General features: G+C 57.4%; 1 protein-coding gene across 2 annotated transcripts in view; it reads left to right on the forward strand.

The window, feature by feature from the left end:
* The window catches only part of CORO2B (coronin 2B), a 124843-nt gene that overhangs the window by 94784 nt on the left and 9320 nt on the right, over positions 1–20739 (forward strand). For both annotated transcript variants that reach the window (XM_055125108.1, XM_055125109.1), the window contains exons 4-8: positions 12729–12878; positions 15348–15512; positions 16463–16579; positions 16701–16805; positions 18252–18348. In XM_055125108.1, coding sequence (XP_054981083.1) covers positions 12729–12878; positions 15348–15512; positions 16463–16579; positions 16701–16805; positions 18252–18348 — 634 coding nt within the window. The remainder of the gene's footprint in view (positions 1–12728; positions 12879–15347; positions 15513–16462; positions 16580–16700; positions 16806–18251; positions 18349–20739) is intronic.

A 20739-nucleotide genomic window follows, 5' to 3' on the forward strand; every position in this document is an offset into this window, starting at 1 on the left:
AGCCAGCGAAGGGGAGGGGCTTGCAGTGCCCCCAACCCCAACCCTGACTGAGCAGGCCTAGAGTGCTTCAGGGAGCGGGGGCCAGAGATGGGACAGCTGAGGAAGGGAAGAAGGAGGCTGAGGAGAGGGAGCAGGCAGGGCCCAGAAAGTTCACTCAGTTGAGCTTTCCATTCAGCCATCCATGAGCTCCGCCTGGTCACCCTTTCTTCCTTCCGGTCACCTCGTCGCCCATTATCCATCCACTTGGTCAGCTCTGTCAGTGGCGTGTATGGTGTGTGTGCGCGTGTGTGTGTGCATGTGTGTGTGTGTGTGGTAAGTGTGTGTGGTGTGGTCTGTGGTGTGTGGTGTATGGTATGAGAGGTGTGGGGGGTGCGGGAGGGAGTGTGTTGTGTGTGTGGTGTGTAGTGTGTGTGGTGTGTGCCTGTCACCCGGGCTGCCTCATCCACGCGCCAGAGCTGGCAAACAATCTTGCTTGCTCCATTCCGGGTCTGAAAGTCTGAGGTGGTGCCTGAGGCCGCAGGGGGACTCCTGCACTGCAGGGACACGGGCTCTCGGGAGGCTCTTTTAAGGGACAGAAGCCCATTCATGATGGGAGAGTCCCCCTCACCTAATCACCCCCCAAGTCTCCCCTCCTCATACCGTGGCCTTCAGAAGTTTAGGTTGGAGTGATTGTGGGGGACACAGCGCTTTGTCCCAAGAATATACCCACGGCGTGCCTGGAAAGCCGGGTGTGTGGTGTGGTGTGGTAAGGTATGCAGCATAGTGCAGCGTGTAGTGTGTTGTGTAGTGCAGTGTATGGTGCGTGGTGCATGTGTGGTGTGGTACCTGTACATGTGTGTGTGGTGTGTGTGGTATGTGGTATGGTGTGTGTATGGTGTATGGTGTATGTATATGATGTGTGTGAGTATGTGTGGTGAGTGTGTGCTGTGGTGTGGGTGGTCTGTGGTGTATGGAAGGTGTGAGAGGTACATGGTGTGTATAGTGTGTGGTGTGTGTGGGTGGTGTGTGGTATGTGTAATGTGTGTGGTGTGGGGGTAGTGATGTGTGTGGTGAGTGTATGGGGGATGTGGTGAGTGTGTGACTGTGTGTGTGGTGTGTATGTGTGGTGCATGGTGAGTATGTGGTGTGTGTGATGTGTGTGGTATGTGGTGTGTGTGATGTGTGGTGTGTGTGATGTGTGGTGTGCAGTATGTGTTATATGGTGATTGTGTGATGTGTGTGGTGTGCGGTGTGTATGGTGTGTGTGTGGGTGTGTGGGGTGTGCGGTGTGTGTGGTGTGTGTGGGTGTGTAGGGTGTGTGGGGTGCGGTGTGTGTAGTGTGTGTGGTGTGTGGGTGTGTGAGGTGTGCGGTGTGTGTGGTGTGTGTGGGTGTGTGGGGTGTGTGGGGCGCGGTGTGTGTAGTGTGTGTGGTGTGGGGGTGTGTGGGGTGTGCGGTGTGTGTGGTGTGTGTGGGTGTGTGGGGTGTGTGGGATGCAGTGTGTGTGGTGTGTGTGTGTGGGTGTGTGGGGTGTGTGGGGTGCGGTGTGTGTAGTGTCTGGGTGTGTGGGGTGCGGTGTGTGTAGTGTGTGGGGTGTGTGGTGTGCGGTGTGTGTAGTGTGGGGTGTGTGGGGTGCGGTGTGTGTAGTGTGTGGGTGTGTGGGGTGCGGTGTGTGTAGTGTGGGGTGTGTGGGGTGCAGTGTGTGTGGGTGTGTGGGGTGTGTGGGGTGCGGTGTGTGTAGTGTGTGGGGTGTGTGGGGTGCGGTGTGTGTAGTGTGTGGGGGTGTGTGGTGTGCGGTGTGTGTAGTATGGGGTGTGTGGGGTGCGGTGTGTGTGGTGTGTGGGGGTGTGTGGGGTGCGGTGTGTGTAGTGTGGGGTGTGTGGGGTGCAGTGTGTGTGGGGTGCAGTGTGTGTGGTGTGTGTGTGGGTGTGTGGGGTGTGTGGGGTGCGGTGTGTGTAGTGTGTGGGGTGTGTGGGGTGCGGTGTGTGTAGTGTGTGGGGGTGTGTGGTGTGCGGTGTGTGTAGTATGGGGTGTGTGGGGTGTGGTGTGTGTGGTGTGTGGGGGTGTGTGGGGTGCGGTGTGTGTAGTGTGGGGTGTGTGGGGTGCAGTGTGTGTGGGGTGCAGTGTGTGTGGTGTGTGTGTGGGTGTGTGGGGTGTGTGGGGTGCGGTGTGTGTAGTGTGGGGTGTGTGGGGTGCAGTGTGTGTGGGGTGCAGTGTGTGTGGTGTGTGTGTGGGGTGTGTGGGGTGCGGTGTGTGTAGTGCGGTGTGTGTGGTGTGCGGTGTGTGTAGTGTGGGGTGTGTGGTGTGCGGTGTGTGTAGTATGGGGTGTGTGGGGTGCGGTGTGTGTGTGGGGTGTGTGGGGTGCGGTGTGTGTGGGGTGCGGTGTGTGTGGTGTGTGTGGGGTGTGTGGTGTGTGTGGGGGTGTGTGGTCTGCGGTGTGTGTAGTGTGTGGGTGTGTGTGGTGTGCGGTGTGTGTAGTATGGGGTGTGTGGGTGCAGTGTGTGTGGTGTGTGGGGGTGTGTGGGGTGCGGTGTGTGTAGTGCGGTGTGTGTGGTGTGCGGTGTGTGCGGTGTGTGTGCGGGTGTGAGATGCTGCCCTGCCGTGCCCTGGCAGAGGCAGGTGTGCGTGGGCGGGAAGAGGCGCGTGTGCGGCGGGTGACGGAGCGGCTGAGGCTGCGGGTGCTGGCGGGCGCCTGGGCCGAGTACCCGGGGCGCGGCGGGCGCGGCGGTGGTGGCCGATGTGGCCCGGGCCGGCTGGCCCCTGGACAGGTCCCAGGAGGTGTGCGCAGGGTGGGGCTCAGGGTCCAGGGCCGCGTCTCCCCACACTGACCCCCAGAGACGGGTCTCTGCAGCCCTCAGGCAGGTCTCTGCCCTGCCCCCCCCAGGCTGCCCCCCACCCCCGCAGGGCCCAGGACAAGGACACTCAGAGGGCAAATGACAAGCCCTCAGCCCCGCCCCCTCACGACGCCGCCCTCCCTGCGGGGAGCTGCGGAGGCCCCTGATCTCCTGGGGGGCGTGGAGCGGAGCCGGCTCCCCAGGGACGCCCCAGCAGGCAGCTGCCAGGAGGTGTTGTCTCTGCCGTCACGGCGCCCATTGTCGCCGGACTGATGCTTTTTATAGCTGCGAGCAGCTCTGGGAGCAGCACTTGCTGCCGGGAGGGGCCCGGTGCCCCTCGGAGGGGGAGAGGGAAGGGGGTCCCCAGGGCAGGGGACGCAGGCGGGGCTCAGCAGCTGGTCGGCCTCCGCCTCAGCCCTTCCCAACGCTGGGGGCGCTCCTCACAGAGCTGGGGGTGGGCCTGCAGGATGTCAGCCCCCTGGAAACAGCAGGAGGCCTCTCCCCTCCCTCTCCCCCTCCCTCTCCCCCTCCCTCTCCCTCTCCCTCTCCCTCTCCCTCTCCCTCTCCCTCTCCCTCTCCCCTTCCCCCCTCTCCCCCTCCCTCTCTCTCTCCTTCTCCCTCTCCCTCTTTTTCTTTTTCTCCTCTCTCTCTCCCTCTCCCTCTTTTTCTCCCTCTCTCTCCCTCTCCCTCTCATTTTCCCTCTCACACACACTCTCACATTCCCTCACACACATTCTCATACATAGTTCCTCTTTCTTGCGCGCACACACACATTTTGTCTCTCATACATTTTCTCACACACATGTGCATACTCTCTCAAACATACGTATTCTCTCTCATACCACACTATCACACACGTTTTCTCTCACACATTCTCTCGCACACACATTTTTCTCACACACTCACACATGTTCTCTCCTACACTCACACAATTTCTCTCACACCCCTCACACATTCTCTTTCACTTACATTCTCTCACACACACTGTGACATACATATTTTTCTATCACACAATTCTCTCTCACACGCACACACACATTCTCTCACGCACTCATACACATTTTCTCTCACACCCTCTTACACCATTCTCTCTCTTACACACCACACACACACACACACACACACACACACACACACATTCTCTCTCCATGGGCGCCAGAGGGAACCAGCGCCCTCCTTTTAGAGGTGGAAGGTCAAGGTCAGTCAGAGCTCCCAGGGTCACCCTGACATACCTGACTTAAGAGCCTGGAGACCTGAGCTGGATTGGACTCTGCCCTTCCCACTTCTGATCACTTCCCCTGGTGAGGGGTGGCCACACCCAGTGCTCTTTCTGCCGTGCTCATCCTCCTCCCATGAACCCCCGGGCCCTTCTATGACGGGTCTCCTCATAGACTTTGCTAGACTATGAGAGTGCCCAGCAGTCGGGTGACAATGCGGGTGCACCACATGGCCTCGGTGCACCCGCAGGTGTCCAAGGCCCCGGAGCTCAGCCGGGTCTAAGCATTGAGCTGTCCAGCCTGTCAAGAGGCATTAAAAGTGGGAGGACCCCCAGGCCCCAGAAGCACTAGGGAGGCTCCTCAAGACACAACACAAAACAGAATCCCGTGCTGAACACTGAGACTCAAAAACCCTAAAGGAAACCGCGAGTCCGTCTCCACAGAGCAGTACCAGTCGGTTGCCCCAGCAGCAGGGGCGGACTCGCTCCCGCCGTCACAGGCCTGTCGCTGGCTCCTCGGCTTCCAGTGGAGACGGGGCCTACCCAGCGGGAGGCCTGGCCATGGGGTGCGCCCCGAAGGGTGATTCCCGTATAACCGGCTAGCAAGAAGGCTGTTCTCTGTCCCAGAACGGGACAAGGTCAGGCTCAGCCTGGGGGGAAGGGGGATGATAATTCTAACTGCCGGCCAGCTTCCGGGCCATGCAACCCGGGTCCATGTCCGAACCGTTCTGCGCTGCCCTTCCTGGCCCGAGTCAGTCCACAGCAAACACCACCCCCACCTCAGGCACTGCTGAGAACCCCCGCAGCTCCTTTCAAGGCCTCGCTGTTACCCCCCCACCACACACACACACACACACACACACACACACACACACACACACACACACACACACACGCTCGCCCCACTTTGTTTGGTGCAATGGGTTTCCCGTGTGGGACAGCAGTCAGCACGGAGAATGTGTGCGTTCACTTGTTACACGTGACACACAGCAGCCGGAGGCAGAGGGCTCCCGCTCTGGGGAAAGCCTTCTGTCAGGCTGCAGGGCCTGCGTGTGAGGGAGAAGAAGGCAGGGAGGCCTGGCACCACGGCTGCGCTGTGCAGTACAGAGGAGTCGATGCTTCCAGGGGGCAGAAATCGTGACTCACACGCCCCTGCCCGCCCCCGAGGCAAAGCCCAGCAGAGGGGCTGTGTCCCGAGCGGAGCGGGGAGCTGGACTCTGCGTCTCCCCCAGTGTCACTGAGCTCCTGTCACCACTGACCGTATTTGCATGTCGGCCTGCGAGTCAGCAGATCCCCAAAGGAACACACCTTCCTCTTGGAAGTGGTGCCGTCAGCAGCTGACCCAAAGTACTGCAGCCACAGTCCTGCACGTGTGGGAAGCACGGCTCGAACCAGGACCCTTTCCACTGATGTCATCATTTTTAAACTATTATTGTTACTATTATAATCGGCTTTTGGTCCACACCCAGCGGTGCACAGGGCTTACTCTTGGCGGTGCTCAGGGGACCGTGTGAGGTGCCAGGGATAAGCCTGGGTCAGCTGCATGCAAGGCAAATGTCCGACCTGCTCTACAGTCACTCCAGTCCCTGACATCATCGAGTTAAAGAAGAAATCGCTGCGTTGTTCCACGGTACGAGACAACACTTGCCCTGCGTGTGTTGATTGCACAGGGAGCAGTGAATTGCATTTTTAAAAGGGTAAAAATGAGGGAGCTGGAGCAATAGTACAGCGGGTAGGACATTTGCCTTGCACGCGGCCAACCTGGGTTCAATTCCCAGCATCCCATATGGTCCCCTGAGCACTGCCAGGAGTAATTCCTGAGTGCATGAGCCAGGAGTAACCCCTGAGCATCGCCGGGTGTGACCCAAAAAGGAAAAAAAAAAAGGATAAAAATGAATCACATCTAAAATTTGACTTTTAGGGGCCGGAGCGATAGCACAGCGGGTAGGGCGTTTGCCTTGCACGCGGCCGACCTGGGTTCGATCCCCGGCATCCCATATGGTCCCCCAAGCACCGCCAGGAGTAATTCCTGAGTGCAGAGCCAGGAGTAACCCCTGAGCATCACTGGGTGTGACCCAAAAAGCAAAAAAAAAATAATAATAAAATAAAATAAAGTAAATAAAATAAAATTTGACTTTTATAAAACTCACAGAATCCTCATATGTCCTGGGTGTGTCTGTAAGTGTCTATCTGCTTGGTAGGGCAGATGTTTCTCATTTTGTCTAGTTTAGGGACCACACCGGCAGTGCTCGGGGCTTACTCCTGACTCTGTGCTCAGTGATTTCTTCTGGCAGGACTTGGGGACCTTTTGGGGTGCTGGGGATCAAATCTGGGTCTTTCACATGCAAAGTCAAAGCTCTACCCACTCTACTTTCTCTCTGGGCCCTGGGGAGAGCTATTTTTTCCTGTCCTCTGAGTACCGTTACTGAGATTTATAGAGCCTTCCGCGTGAGCCGCCTGGCGCCCAGGGACGCTTCCAGCCTCCACCAGGCGTCTCGGAGCCAGGGGGGCCGGGCTCGAATGAGCCTGTCCGGCTGCAGAGCTCGTGGGGGTTGCTCCCCTTCGTGTCCCAAAGCTCCCTTGAGGGTCCTGATGGTCTCCGCCTAACGTGTTGTCCACTACATCCGCCTGCCTTGTCGAGTCAAACGGAACAGTCACACAGGGCTCCAGGGACCGGGGACAGTCCCAGCACAGCCGTCTTGAGGGACGGAGCCTCCCCCGCCCTCCCCTCCCCTTCCTTCCCCAGGCCCGGCCTGGCAGGACTCTCTGGCTTCCTGTGGGCTGGCCAAAGTGATGGCCCTCCCGCGCCCCTGGACTCTCTCTCCCAGCGTCCCCGAGGCCCTCAGGGCTGAGGTGCCCTAACCCGGCTCTCAGCCTGGTGACACCCGGCTCCTGCCATTTTGTTTTGCTTTGTACCCCACCCCCACCCCCGCCCGGTACTTACTCCTGACTCTGTGCTCTGGGCTCACTCCCGGCAGAAGGAGACCCTCTGTGGTGCCAGGGACTGAGCCCAGGTTGGCCGGGTGCAAGTCCAGTGGCTTCCCGGCTGGACGGCTCTGCTCCGGCCCTCAGCTCCAGCCACTCGGAGCCCCTGTAACTGGGCCCAGCCGAGTCCCGCTCTTGCCCCCGTGGGGTGGACCCAGGAACAGAAGTTGGGAAGAGCAGGTGGCTGCAGTGGCACATGACAGGCGGGGACCGGGCCGGTGTCTCGCTGCCTCCGGGGGCCTTCTCCTCCCAGGCCCGTCCCCCACTGCCAGGACCCCGTCCCCTCAGCGGGGGAAGACAGTGGCCAGCCTCCGACACACACGGCCGCAGGTCCTCGTCACGGCGTGCCCAGGAGGGCTGCCCCACCCCAAGCCCATGGCCTGTCCCCACACCCCGCCTCTACCCACCCAGTACCCAGAAGGGACCCTGAGCCTGAGGGGGGGGGAACAGCTGGCATCTGACTAGATGGAGGGGCGTCAAAGTCTGCCCTGGGGGGCTAATGGCTCACTTCAGCTCCCCTCCGTTCTCTGGGGGTCACACCAGGAGAGGCTCGCAGGTGACCCCCGGCTCGGTGCAGGGGGTATCCAGCGTAGAGCTTAGGGGCTCCCCGTGCAAAGCCTGTGCCCCACCCTCAGGGCTCCCCTTCCCTGCTCCAGACGCCCCAGGAGCACCAGGAATTAGGGTGTTCTGGCACAGATGCTTCGCCTGAGAGTCAGTGAAAAAAGTCTCGGGGGCTGGCACGGGTCCCTCTGCCCGCTCCCCCAACCACCTCTCCTCATTCTGGGAAGGACGGTCGCAGTCCTGGCGGAGGGCAGGCAGGGCCTGGGTGGCCCCAAGGAAGGGCTGGCGCTGTCCCTTGTGGCGATCACATGACCGACCCCTGTGGAGGGCTGGGGGCCACGGCCTCTGGCTAGCGAACAAAAGCAGTTGTGAAGGCCGCAGCAAGCACAGTCTCTGGGGAGAACCACAATGACGGGGGTGGTGTGAGGGCCTTGGAGGTGTTGTGTGGGTGAGGTCAGGTGTATGGAGGGAAGGTGGAAGTGTGGGGGTTGGTGTGAGGGATTTGGGGGTGATTGTGGGGTCAGAAGTGGAGGGGAGTTGGAGGTTAGGGAGTGTTGGGGGTGTTGTTTGTGGGTGTGACGGGAGTATGTGTCTGTGGGTGGAACAATGTGGGTGTGTGGAAAAGTATAAGTGAGTGTGTGGAATGTGGGGGGTGGGGGGAGTATGTGTGGGGGTGTGGGGGTGAGTTTGGGGGAGGAGTGTGTTGGGGGAGTGTGTATATGCGAATGTGTGTGTTGGTGTGTGGGTCTGTATGGAACGTGCGTGGGCATGTGGGAAGTGTGTGTGTGTAGGAGAACATGGGGTTTGTTCTTTTAGCCTTGCCTTAGGGAACATAGACTATCTTAAAGCAATGTCTTTTCTGTATGGACACAGGAAGAGATATAACCTTAAAGTTTGGTTCTTCCTGAGGACATTCACTGTATAATCCAGACCATAGTCCTCAGGCCAGGTTAGTCTTCCTAACCCCAGCAGGGTCCTAATCTTGTCGTTACTTTTGGACCATGACAGCATTGTCCATGATCATGCCCTCAACTTATAGTTGAGTATTGTGGTGCTTTGGCCTGGCCCATTTCGATGCCAGGGTAGCACATAACTCACTGCTTGCCCTGGATCTGTCCTGTCCCTTGTCGGGACCCTGCTTTTGGAGTGCTAGGAACTGAGGGCAACTTGAGTTAAGAAAGCAGATGCCCAGGAGTAAATATTATTGGAGTCAATCAACTCCCAAGTTACAAGCACGATATTGTCTTCCTGTGTCCATACAGAAAAGACATTGCTTTAAGATAGTCTATGTTCCCTAAGGCAAGGCTAAAAGAACAAACCCCATGTTCTCCTACATGTGTGGAATGTCTTTGTGTGCAGGAGTGTGGGATGTGTGTGTGAGAGGGGTGTGGGAGAGTGTCGGGAGTGGGGAGTATGCGTGTGGAATGTGTGTGTTAGTGTGTGGGTCTTTGTGGAATGTGCGTAGGTGTGTGTAGTGTGTGTGCGTGTGTGGGGATGTGGGAAGTGTGTGTGGAATGTGTTTGTGTGTGGATCTGTGTGGAATGTGGGGGCTGCATGTGGAATGTGTGTGAGTGTGTGTGGAGGTGTGGAATGTGTGTGGGTGTGTGGAATGCGGGGGATGTACGGGGGTGTGTGTGGAATGTGTACGTGGGTGTGTGTGTGTGTGGAACGTGGGGGGTATATGGAGTGTGGTGTGTGGGTGCATCGGTGTATGAAGTGTGTGGGTGTGGAATGTGTGTTGGGGTGTGTATGTGGGGGTGTGGGGTGCATGTGGGTCTGTGTATGCATGAGTGTCTCTTGATCACGACCCCCTTACCGAGTCCTCTGTGTTCAGTGTGAAGGGAAGGCGTGTCTTTGGCAGGGCCTGCCTGGGTTCCCTCCCCCCCCATGTACTGATGTCACCTCATTTCTGACTGCCCTTGACCAGGGCCTTCAGGGGAAAGACCCCAGCGGCCCACCAGACCGTAGGTCCCAGAGCCCACTGAGGGCTGTGGGGAGAGCCGGCGTTGCCGAGGACAAAAACATCGCACTGTCTCCCCACTTCCCACTGTCTCCCCAACATAAGCCTTTTCTCAAGTGAGTCTGCGAAAGGGGAACACCCCAGGGGGACCCCCGGCCTTGAGTAACCCTCCCCCACGTGGCCTTAGAGTCTCACAGGCTCCATGTGGAGGGCCGAGTCTTTCCAGGGGACACTGTGGAAAATACTCTTTGGGGACAGGGGAATTCCATAGGGGCACCCCAGTTCTCAGCCTTGCACCGTGTCCCTAGGACTGCCCGACTGCCCAGCCTCCCTTGTGTGTCGAGGATGCTAACAGGGCAGCCACGGCACAGCCAACTGTCCCCTGATGTTGGGCATCGCCTATTTCCAGGTTGTACGCGTCGTAGTGACCATCTTCATGCATGGAGATTTTTGCTTGTATTAGATTTGAGAGTAAAATTAGCGTCCAAAGAATCTACTAGGCCTTCATGGTCCCTGCTGGAGATTGTCGAATTGCTTCCAAAGACTTATTCACATCCACAACACCACCAAGGCCGGCTGACTGCCAGTTCCAGAATGATCTTGCCCATATGGGCCACTTTTCTCCATTTGGTTATTTTAGAGGTTTTTACATGGTATCTCAGTGCTGTTTTTCCTGTTTTCCTCCTTTTTAGCAAGGGTGGAGCTCAGCTTTTCAAAAGGTTTGTTTTAAAGGTGCTCTGAGCTATAGTCACATGGGCTCTTTCCTCTCCACCCTGTTTGATCACAATAACTGCTACTAATGATGACAATAACAGCATCCGCAACAAGGATTCCTTAGTCATGGAGTTGACAACCATTTTGGGTTTTTTTAATTGGTCTTTTTTGGGGGGACCACACCCAGCAGTGCTCAGGGTATACTCCTGGCTCTGCATTCAAGGACCATTCCTGGTGGGCTCAGGGGACCATATGAGGTGCCTGGGCTTGAACCTGGGCTGGCTGCATGCAAGGCAAGCTATGCTATTACTCTGGCCCCATAGTTCTCAGACTGTTACAACCGTGTCTGGGGTTAGGGGGCCAGTAGCAAGGCCAAGGCCAAAGGCATTTTCCATCATTTATACACTGAACAGTTGAAACTCTGAAGTTGAAACTCATATTTGGTTTGAGAGATTAAGTCCATCAGAGTTAACGCAAATAACAAACATTGTGAAGAAAGTCTCTCTTCTCTCTCTCTCTCATTTTCTCTCTCTCCTCTCTCTCTCTCCTCTCTCTCTCTCCTCTCTCTCTCTCCCCACCCCCGTCCCCCATCTCCTCAACATGGCCTTATTGCTCTTATTCTCTGCTGGTGCCATCATTCTCTCTACAAACCATGCTTTATGCTTCTTAGGTTGTACATGTGTGTGCACATGTGCAGTGCCGCATGGAACAGGGCCCATGTGTGAGGGGTCTGTGCCCTGCCACTGAGCCGCACAGCCACCCATTTTATCAGCAGCCACAGCCGACCAGTAGGAGCTGCACCAGGATCTGCCTCCCTTTCCACTCTCCCCTGGCTCTGCCCCTTAGCTCACCATCTCTGCATGGATTCCTGGCTCCCAGCCCACCCAATGGCCTCCTGTAGGACCAACCTGGGCTAGGGCTTAAGCTCTGGTGCAGGCGGGGGAGCTGGGGCAGAAGGCGGGCTCTCAGGAGGATGTGCAAAGGGGATCAGAGAGAGCCTGTGAAATAGGTTTGTTGGTTCGCTTTGGTTTGGGGCCATAACTGGCCGTGCTAGTGTACTCCAGAATCTGTCCTCAAGGGTCCCTCTTTGCTTGGAAAACCATGTGGTGCCAGGGAGCAAACCCAGGGCTTCAGCATATAAAGTCGATGCTCCAAGCACACTTTCAATCTTCTCTGGGCTGGCCCAGTGGTTTTCTAAGGGTCGGGCCCAGCACACCAGCAGTGCTCAGAAGCCATCGGGGACGTACCTGGTGGTTCGCAGCGGCCATGAGTACCAGGGGTGGACCCAGGCCTCCCCCGTGTGAGCTCCAGCCCTATGAGCCTTCTCAGACCCAAGGTAGATTCTTCTTTTTCAATTTTATTTTTAAAATTTTATTTATGTATTTATTTATTGAATCACTGTGAGATAGTTCCTTACAAAGCTGTTTATGATTAGGTTTCGGTCATATCGTGTTCCAACACCCATCCCTCCACTAGTGTATATTTCCCAGCACCAGTGTCCCCAATTTCCTCCCATCACCCCCACCCCATCCCCAACCTGCCTCTATGACAGGCACTTCTCTCTCTCCCTCTCTCTCTTCCTCCCTTTCTCTTTCTCTCTCTCCCTCTCTCCCTCCCTCCCCCCCTTCTCTCTTTCTCTCTCTCTCTCTCTCTCTCTCTCTCTCTCTCTCTCTCTCTCGGCATTGTGGTTTGCAATGCAGATACTGAAAGGTTGTCGTGTATATCCCTTTACCTACTTTTAACCCTCAGTTCTTGTCCAGCATGATCGTTTCCAACTATTATCGTCACACTGGTCTCTTCTCCATCTTACCTGCACTCCCCCCCACACACACATTGTGGTAGATTCCAACCACTGACCAGTCCTCCTAGCCCTTGTTTTACCTGGCCCAAGATAGATTCATTTTTTTTAAAAAAAGAGAGCAGGAGCAGGTCCCCAGAGAGAGTGCAGCGGGCAGGGCGCTTTCCTTGCATGTGGCTGACCTGGATTTGATCCCACTGGGTTCTCTGAGCCTTCCAGGACGGATCCCTGAGCACAGAGCCGGAAGTAAACCCTGAGCTTTGCTGGGATCAGCTCAAAAAGAAAACAACCCCCCCAAAAAAGAAAAAAGAAGACATCATTAAAAATAAATTGGGGCTGGAGCAATAGCACAGCAGGCAGGGCATTTGCCGTGCACATGGCTGACCTGGGTTTGGTCCCCAGCACTGCATACGGTCCCCTGAGCCCTGCTAGCAGTGACCGCTGAGCACAGAGACAGGAGCAAGCCCTAAGCACTGCTGGGTGTGGCCCAAACACCAAAGAATAATATAACAAAATGTTAAATAAAGCAGCGCTTGCTGGAGACTGTTCCCTGTACACGGAGACTTCTAGAAGGAGGCAGGCAGAGAGGTGGGGCCTTCCCTTAGGGTCCCACCACCCCTCCGTTGGGGGTGCAGGGGAGGCGGTTGGGGCTGGGGGCGCCCTCCATGCGTGTCTGTCCGCAGGTGCGGATCTGGGAGATCCCAGCGGGCGGCCTGAAGCGCAACATGACGGAGGCCATCCTGGAGCTGCACGGCCACAGCCGGCGCGTGGGGCTGGTCGAGTGGCACCCCACCGCCAACAACATCCTCTTCAGCGCAGGCTACGACTACAAGGTGTGCGGCCAGGGCCAAGGGAGGGGCATGGGGGCAGCTCCGCTCTTACACACACACACACACACACACACACATACACACACACGCGCGCTCGCGAGCACGCACACGCACACACACATGTATACACGCACACGCGCACACACACGCACGCACACACACACAAACACACACACACAGACACACACACGCACAGACACACACACGCGCGCACGCGCACACACACGCACATCGTGCCTGCTGTGACACTCACCACAGACAACACAGCGGCTCTTTATTGTTTTTGTTTTTGTTTTGCTTTTTGGATCACACCCGGCGATGCACAAGGGTTACTCCTGGCTCTGCACTCAGGAATTACCCCTGGCGGTGCTCAGGGGACCATATGGGATGCTGGGAATCGAACCCGGGTCGGCCGCGTGCAAGGCAAATGTCCTACCTGCTGTGCTATTGCTCCAGCCCCCACAGTGGCTTTTTTAAAATTATCATTATTTTTAATTATTTTTGTTTAGTTTTACTTTTTGGTTTGTGCTTTTGAGTTTGGGTTGTGGGCTCCACCTGGCAATGCTCAGGGGTTTCTCCTGGCTCTGCACTCAGAAACTACTCCCGGCAGTGCCCCGGGGACCTTATGGGATGCCGGGGATGAAACCCAGGTCAGCCCTGTGACAGTGCCCTCCCCCTGCACTCTCTCTCCGCTCCTCCCCTTCCCCCACAGACACGTGTTTGCTGCCATCTTGGTTCTCACCATCCTGGAAGGGAAGGCCCGTGCTCGGCCCACATTCCCTGCCTGGCTATTTCTTCCTTTAAGATTTTCTTTTTTTCTTTTTTTTATTTTTGGGTCACGCCCGGCGATGCACAGGGGTCACTCTGGCTCATGCACTCAGGAATTACTCCTGGCCGTGCTGGGGGGACCCTATAGGAGGCTGGGAATCGAAGCCAGGTCAGCCACGTGCAAGGCAAACGCCCTCCCCGCTGTGCTATAGCTCCAGCCACTAAGATTTTCTTTTATAGGGGTCATGCCTGGTGATGCTCAGCATCAGCATGCTGACTCTGACCTGTGCACCAGACAGGAACTGGGCCACAGGAGCCTCCAGCCAGACCCCCCACCCCTCCCCTCCCTTCTGCAGTGGGGATCTAGCCCAGGGCCTCAAAAGGCAGGGCTAGGAAGTGCTCAACCCCTGATCACCCCCAGCCCCGCCCCCGGCCTCTGTGCAAACACAGAGTGCTGGCCCCAGCCTCACACACCGGGTGCACGTGCTGTGTCCCCAGCCAGCTCCTCACCTCCCACTGAGGCTTTTACTAAACACAGACACGCTCTCATTTGCATTTCAGTGACATCACCCAGATCCTCATGTATTCTGAACCTGACATTGTTAAGAAAATACTTATTTAAGGGGCGAGAGCGAAAGCACGGCGGGGAGGATGCCGGCCTTGCACTTGGCTGACCCGGACTTTATCTCAGGCCCCCCACGGGGTCCCCAACCACTGTCAGGCGTCATCCCTGAGAGCAGAGCCAGGAGGAAACCCTGAGCATTGCCAGGTGTGGCCCCAAAACTTAAAAAAAAAAACAGTAAAAAAGTAAATAAAATGTTTGAAATATTTTAAATGTGTGCTTCTCAGGGAACCTGGGGACATTGGTGGTGGGTTTGGTGCTGGAACATTATAGGCCTGAAACATCTCTATTATGAATAACTTCATAAACCATAGTGTCTTAATGCAAATTTATTTGCTCGAGCGGGCACCAGTAACGTCTCCATTGTGAGACTTGTTACTGTTTTTGGCATATCGAATACGCCATGGTTAGCTTGCCAGGCTCTACTGTATGGGCGGGATACTCTCGGTAGCTTGCCGGCTCTCCAAGAGGGATGGAGGAATCGAACCGGGTCAGCTGTGTGCAAGGCAAATGCCCTACAAGATGAAAAATATATTGTTTACAAGTGTTAGCAGGGGCTGGAGCAATAGCACAGCGGGTAGGGCCTTTGCCTTGCATGTGGCCAACCCGGGTTCGATTCCCAGCATCCCATATGGTCCCCCGAGCACCGCTAGGAGTGATTCCTGAGTGCAGAGCCAGGAGTAATCCCTCTGCATCGCCGGGTGTGACCCAAAAAGAAAAAAAAAAAAGTGCTAGCAGAGCTGGCAGTGGGCCAGGAGATGGAGCCCAAGACCCTGCTCCAGGTCTGTGCTCAGAGGGCCGCGGGCCTCAGGGGGCCAGCGCCGGCCAACCCTCCTGGCTGGGGGCAGGAAGCCACAGCCACAGCGCAGTGGGGACGGCGCTTTCCCGGCACCCCATAGGGTCCCCGAGTTCTCCGGGAGCGATTCCTGAGCACAGAGCTGGGAGTCAGCCCTGAGCACCGCCAGGTGTGGCCCCCAGACGACACGCAGAGAACCGGGAAAGCCCGCGCGGACTCTGGGACACGCGCAGGTGTGCCGGGCGCCCGGGGCGGCGGCCTGAGCCTGTCCTCGGTGGCCCCGCAGGTCCTCATCTGGAACCTGGACGTCGGGGAGCCGGTGAAGATGATCGACTGCCACACGGATGTCATCCTCTGCATGTCCTTCAACACGGACGGCAGCCTGCTGGGCACCACGTGCAAGGACAAGAAGCTGCGCGTCATCGAGCCGCGCTCCGGCCGCGTGCTGCAGGTGAGGGGCTCTGCGCGCTGCCGCGCAGGGGGGGCGGGGCGGGGGCGGGGCGGGCAGGTGGGGCGGGGAGGGGGCGGGGCGAGCAGGTGGGGCCGGGGAGGGGGCGGGGCGGGCAGATGAGGCGGGGGGGGGGGCGGGGAGGGGGCGGGCCTGGCCTGGTGGGCCCCCCCGAGGGGAGTAGGGGCCTCTTACACCCAATCTGGAGAAAAAGGCAGCCCCGGCCCCAGGCTCCCGCCCTGATCCCAAAATGTGAGACTAGAAAACCGTGGGCTACTTCTGCCCCTCCCCCGTGAGTGCCCCTCGCTGTCAGCAGCCCCTTGGCCTTGCCCCCATTCGCTCAGAGCTCCTGGGGACCCCCACAGCTGCCTCTGTGGTCTCTGTGAAGGCCCGTGTGGCCCCTGAGGCCGGCATCTGCCCCCTCCCCGCCTCCTCCCCTCTGGGTCTCCCCCAGGCCACTCTGCCTCCATCTCCCCTGGGTGTCTGCGGCCTCTGTCTGTGCTCAGCTCTTGTTCACTGGGGGCGGGGGCTGGGGGCCGGGACACACCCAGCAGGTCACTCCCCAGGGACCGCCGCTGGGCTGAGGACTCTGAGAAGGTGCTCAGGCTCCCTCCGGGAACCCCCCATCTCAGGGTCCTCTGCTTAAAAGTCACACCTGGAGCGAGAGCCCAGTGGACAGGGCGCCTTGCACGTGACTGACCCGGGTTCTATCCAAGTACCCCAAGGGGTCCCCTGAGCCCCACCAGGGGAGACCCCTTAGCGAAGAGCCGGGGTGGCCCCGGGTGTGGCCCAGAGACAACCGAGAATCACATCTACCTCGACCCGTTCCAAGTAAGGAGGGTCAGAGCTGCGGAGGCGTGGACACAGCCTGCCTTGGGGGTGCCCAGTTTGGCTGCCCGACACCGCCGTCCCCCGTCTGTGGCCTGGCTCACCGGCCCACCCTGTCCCGGCAGGAGGCGAACTGCAAGAACCACAGGGTGAACAGGGTGGTGTTCCTGGGCACCATGAAGCGGCTGCTGACCACGGGCGTGTCCAGGTGGAACACGAGGCAGATCGCCCTCTGGGACCAGGTCAGCCGGGCAGTGTCAGCAGGACCCAGCACGGGGGGGGGAGGGGAGAGGGGGGCTGTGCTGGATGTGGGGCGGTTGCTGTCCTGCCTGGCCAGCCGGACACGGCTGCTTCTGCCCACAGGAGGACCTGTCCATGCCCCTGACCGAGGAGGAGATCGACGGACTCTCGGGCCTCCTGTTCCCCTTCTATGATGCGGACACACACATGCTCTACCTGGCCGGAAAGGTAGTGGCGGCCCCCCACCTCCGCGTAACCCCGCCTGCCCTGTGCAACCCCGCCCCAGAACTTAGACACACATCCATGCACACACGGGCACACACACTCAGACACAATACACACGGATACACACAGACACTCATCACATATACACATACTCATACACACAGAGACACACAACAGACACACAGAGGGGCCAGAGCGATAGTACAATGGGTGGGGCCTTTGTCTTGCATGCGGCTAACCCAGATTCGATCCCAGCATCCCATATGGTCCCCCAAGCACTACCAGGAGTAATTCCTGAGTTCCGAGCCAGGAGTAACCCTTGAGCATGGCCGGGTGTGACCCAAAAAGGAGGAAAACAAAAGCCAATATACACACAGAGATATAGACACTGACACTCAGACACACAATACACACAAACACAATATACACACAGGCACTCTCACACACTCATACAGACACACAATACACATACAGACACAAACACTCATACACATAGAGGTCATCATAGACACATACATACACACACTACCTGTACATACACACACAGAGACTCAGACACACAAACAATGCACACATATATACATGCAGAGACACAGACACTCATACACACAGGTGATCATAGACACAAATACATATGTGAACACACACATACACACAGAGACACAGACATTCTGATACACAGATACAATGGACACACACATATGTATATACACAGATACAGACACTCATACACACAGATGATCATAGACACACACATACATATGTGAACACACATACACACAGAGACACAGACACTCAGACACAGATACAGTGCACACATACACATATATATACACACAGAAATACAGACACTCATACACACAGGTGATCATACACACATAAACACACACATAAACAGACACAATGCACACATAAATACGCACAGACACTTGTGCACACAGACACAATGCATGCTTATACACGCAGATACATAGACAATCATATACAGACACAATACACAGATAATCATAGACACACAGAAATAGTCATAGACACAGATATGAGACAATTATTGACACAGACATACATTTATACACACATAATCAGACACACACATAGACATAGACACATACATAAACAATGACAGACACACATATATAGGCATGCACACACATACAGACACAAATATACACGCTGACATGTACATACCTATACACACCCAGACAGACATGTACACACATAGAAATATATACTCACATATGTACACAATCATAGGCATGCATGGACACTCCCACAGGCACACAGAGCATGTGGACACGCACACTCATCGCCCCAGCACCTCCCTGGGTCTTCCTGACACCTGGGACATGGAGCTGGGGGGCTCCCTGCAGCAGAGCCCCAGGGCCGGGCCCTCGCTCCCGAGCAGCCCTCACAGCCCCGCCCCTGCTCCATCTCCCCTCTGTGCCCCAGGGAGACGGGAACATCCGGTACTACGAGATCAGCACGGAGAAGCCGTTCCTGAGTTACCTCATGGAGTTCCGCTCCCCGGCCCCTCAGAAAGGCCTGGGTAAGACCAGCCTGGTGGACAGGCTGCGGCCGCGGGTCCCCAGCACCCCGACGGGGCCCTGATTCTCAAGACACGTGGCAAGGCAGGACCAACCTTTGCCTCCCTGGTTCCTTCCCTGGTACCGCATGATCCCCTGAGCACCAGCCAGAGTGACCTCCGAGCACCAAGCCAGGAGTAGCCTCTGAGCATTGCTGGGTGTGGCCTCCAAAAGGAAAGGGTGGGTGGGAGAGAGGAGGCCAGGGAGGGCACATGCTGGCCCTGCTCCGGCCCCACCCTGGCACCACAGATGAGCCCCTGAGCCCTCCACAGAGAGCCCTGAGCTGAATCAGCAGGGCCCGAGCACTGCTGGGTGAGAGAGAGAGACAGAGAGAGAGAGAGAGAGAGCGAGAGACAGAGACAGAGACAGAGAAAGAGGGAGAGAGACAGAGACAGAGACAGAGAAAGAGGGAGAGAGACAGAGACAGAGACAGAGAAAGAGAGAGACAGAGACAGAGACAGAGAAAGAGGGAGAGAGAGTCAGAGACAGAGACAAAGACAGAGAGACAGAAGGACAGAGAGAGAGAGAGAGAGAGAGGAGAGGAGGAACAGTACTTGTAACTTGCACCATGACCCCTGCCTGCTGCTCTCAGCCCACCTGTCCAGCTCTTTCACCGCTCACTCCCTGGGGCTCAGTGCCCCGCCACCCACAGTGCTCTCACCCCTCCCCACAGTGCTCCCACACCCTCACTCCCCACAGTGCTCCCACACCCTCACTCCCCACAGCGCTCCCACACCCTCACTGCCCACGGTGCTCCCACACCCTCACTCCCCACAGTGCTCCCACCTCTCACTCCCCACAGTGCTCCTACACCCTCACTCCCCAGAGTGCTCCCACACCCTCACTCCCTACAGTGCTCCCACACCCTCACTCCCTGGGGCTCAGCAACCTCCAACGCTGTTCCTGGCACTCTGACTCAGGGTTCTGGCACTGGCTGTGTGAGCATGAGCTGTCATGAGACCACAGCCCAGCCTCTGGAGGGTCCCCAGAGCCTCTGTCACAGGCAGGGCCTGTGCTCAGCTCCCGGCACCTTCAGCTGGGAAGGCCGGAGCCCATCTCAGTGGCCACCAAGCCCAGAGACCTGCCTGGGGCCCCTGACCATGTCACCTTCACCTGTCACTCTCGCCTCCCTGGCTGATCGCCTCTGCACCAAACAGGGCCAAACGCAGCCTGGACACGGGAGTCGGGGGCAGCGTGCACACAGGTGCGCGCGCGCGCGCGTGTGTGTGTGTGTGTGTGTGTGTGTGTGTCTGTCTGTCTGTCTGTCTGTCTGTGTGTGCAGGCCTGGGTGTATGTGTGAGCACACGTGTGAATGTGTGCAGACCCACATGTATGTGTGTGCATGAGGGCTCGTATGTGTGTGTGCATGTGTGTGTATGCGAGCACAGTCCCATGTGAGTCTGTGTATAGTGTGTGCTTGTAGGCCTCTGTGTATGCATGTCTGCAGACCCCTGCGTATGCATGCAGGCCCTTGGATGTGTGCACGTGTGTGTGGGTATGTGCACGCATGTGGGCTCGTGTGTGTGAGTGCAGGCTCATATGTGTGCATGTACACACAGGCCCCTGTGTGTATACGTGTGTATGTGCACCCATGCAGGCCTCTCTGTGTGTGTGTGTGTGTGTGTGTGTGTGTGTGTGTGTGTGTGACAGCTCCTTGCCCGTCAGCTGGGGAGCAATAAACCTGCCCGCAGGCTACTGTGAGGCTTGGGGCCACGGTGGGCCTGAGGCGTGGGGCTCAGGGTGCTCCGGCCTGGCAGGACACCAGGTGGACAGGCCTGTCAGAGGCCACCATGGACTCCTGTCAGGGAGGGTGGTGTGAGGTGGGGCGAAGAGGACAAATCCCGGCAAAGTTTCCGACAGAAGCTCAGTGGGACCCGGAGAGGGGCCAGGGAGGAGCCAGGGCCCTGCGTGACCCTCCCCTCCCGGCGGCCACCACGGATACTCCCCCAGGGCCTGTGCTGGCCACCGGCTGGGCATCACCCCTGGGGCCAGTCACACACAGCCTGTGGGCACAGAGCCGGCCTCCCCGAGCCCAAGCCAGAGTCTGTCCTTCCTTCCTTCCTTTCCTCCTTCCCTCCTTCCCTCCTTCCTTCCTTCCTTCCTTCCTTCCTTCCTTCCTTCCTTCCTTCCTTCCTTCCTTCCTTCCTTCCTTCCTTCCTTCCTTCCTCCCTCCCTTCCTTCCTTCCTTCCTTCCTCCCTCCCTCCACCCTCCCTCCATCCCTCCTTCCCTCCCTTCCTTCCTCCCTCCCTCTCTTCCTTCCTTCCTTCCTTCCTTCCTTCCTTCCTTCCTTCCTTCCTTCCTTCCTTCGTTCCTTCCTTCCTTCCTTCCTTCCTTCCACCCTCCCTCCCCCCCT

The sequence above is a fragment of the Sorex araneus genome, chromosome 2, assembly GCF_027595985.1.
Source record: "Sorex araneus isolate mSorAra2 chromosome 2, mSorAra2.pri, whole genome shotgun sequence".
NCBI classification, from domain to species: domain Eukaryota; kingdom Metazoa; phylum Chordata; class Mammalia; order Eulipotyphla; family Soricidae; genus Sorex; species Sorex araneus.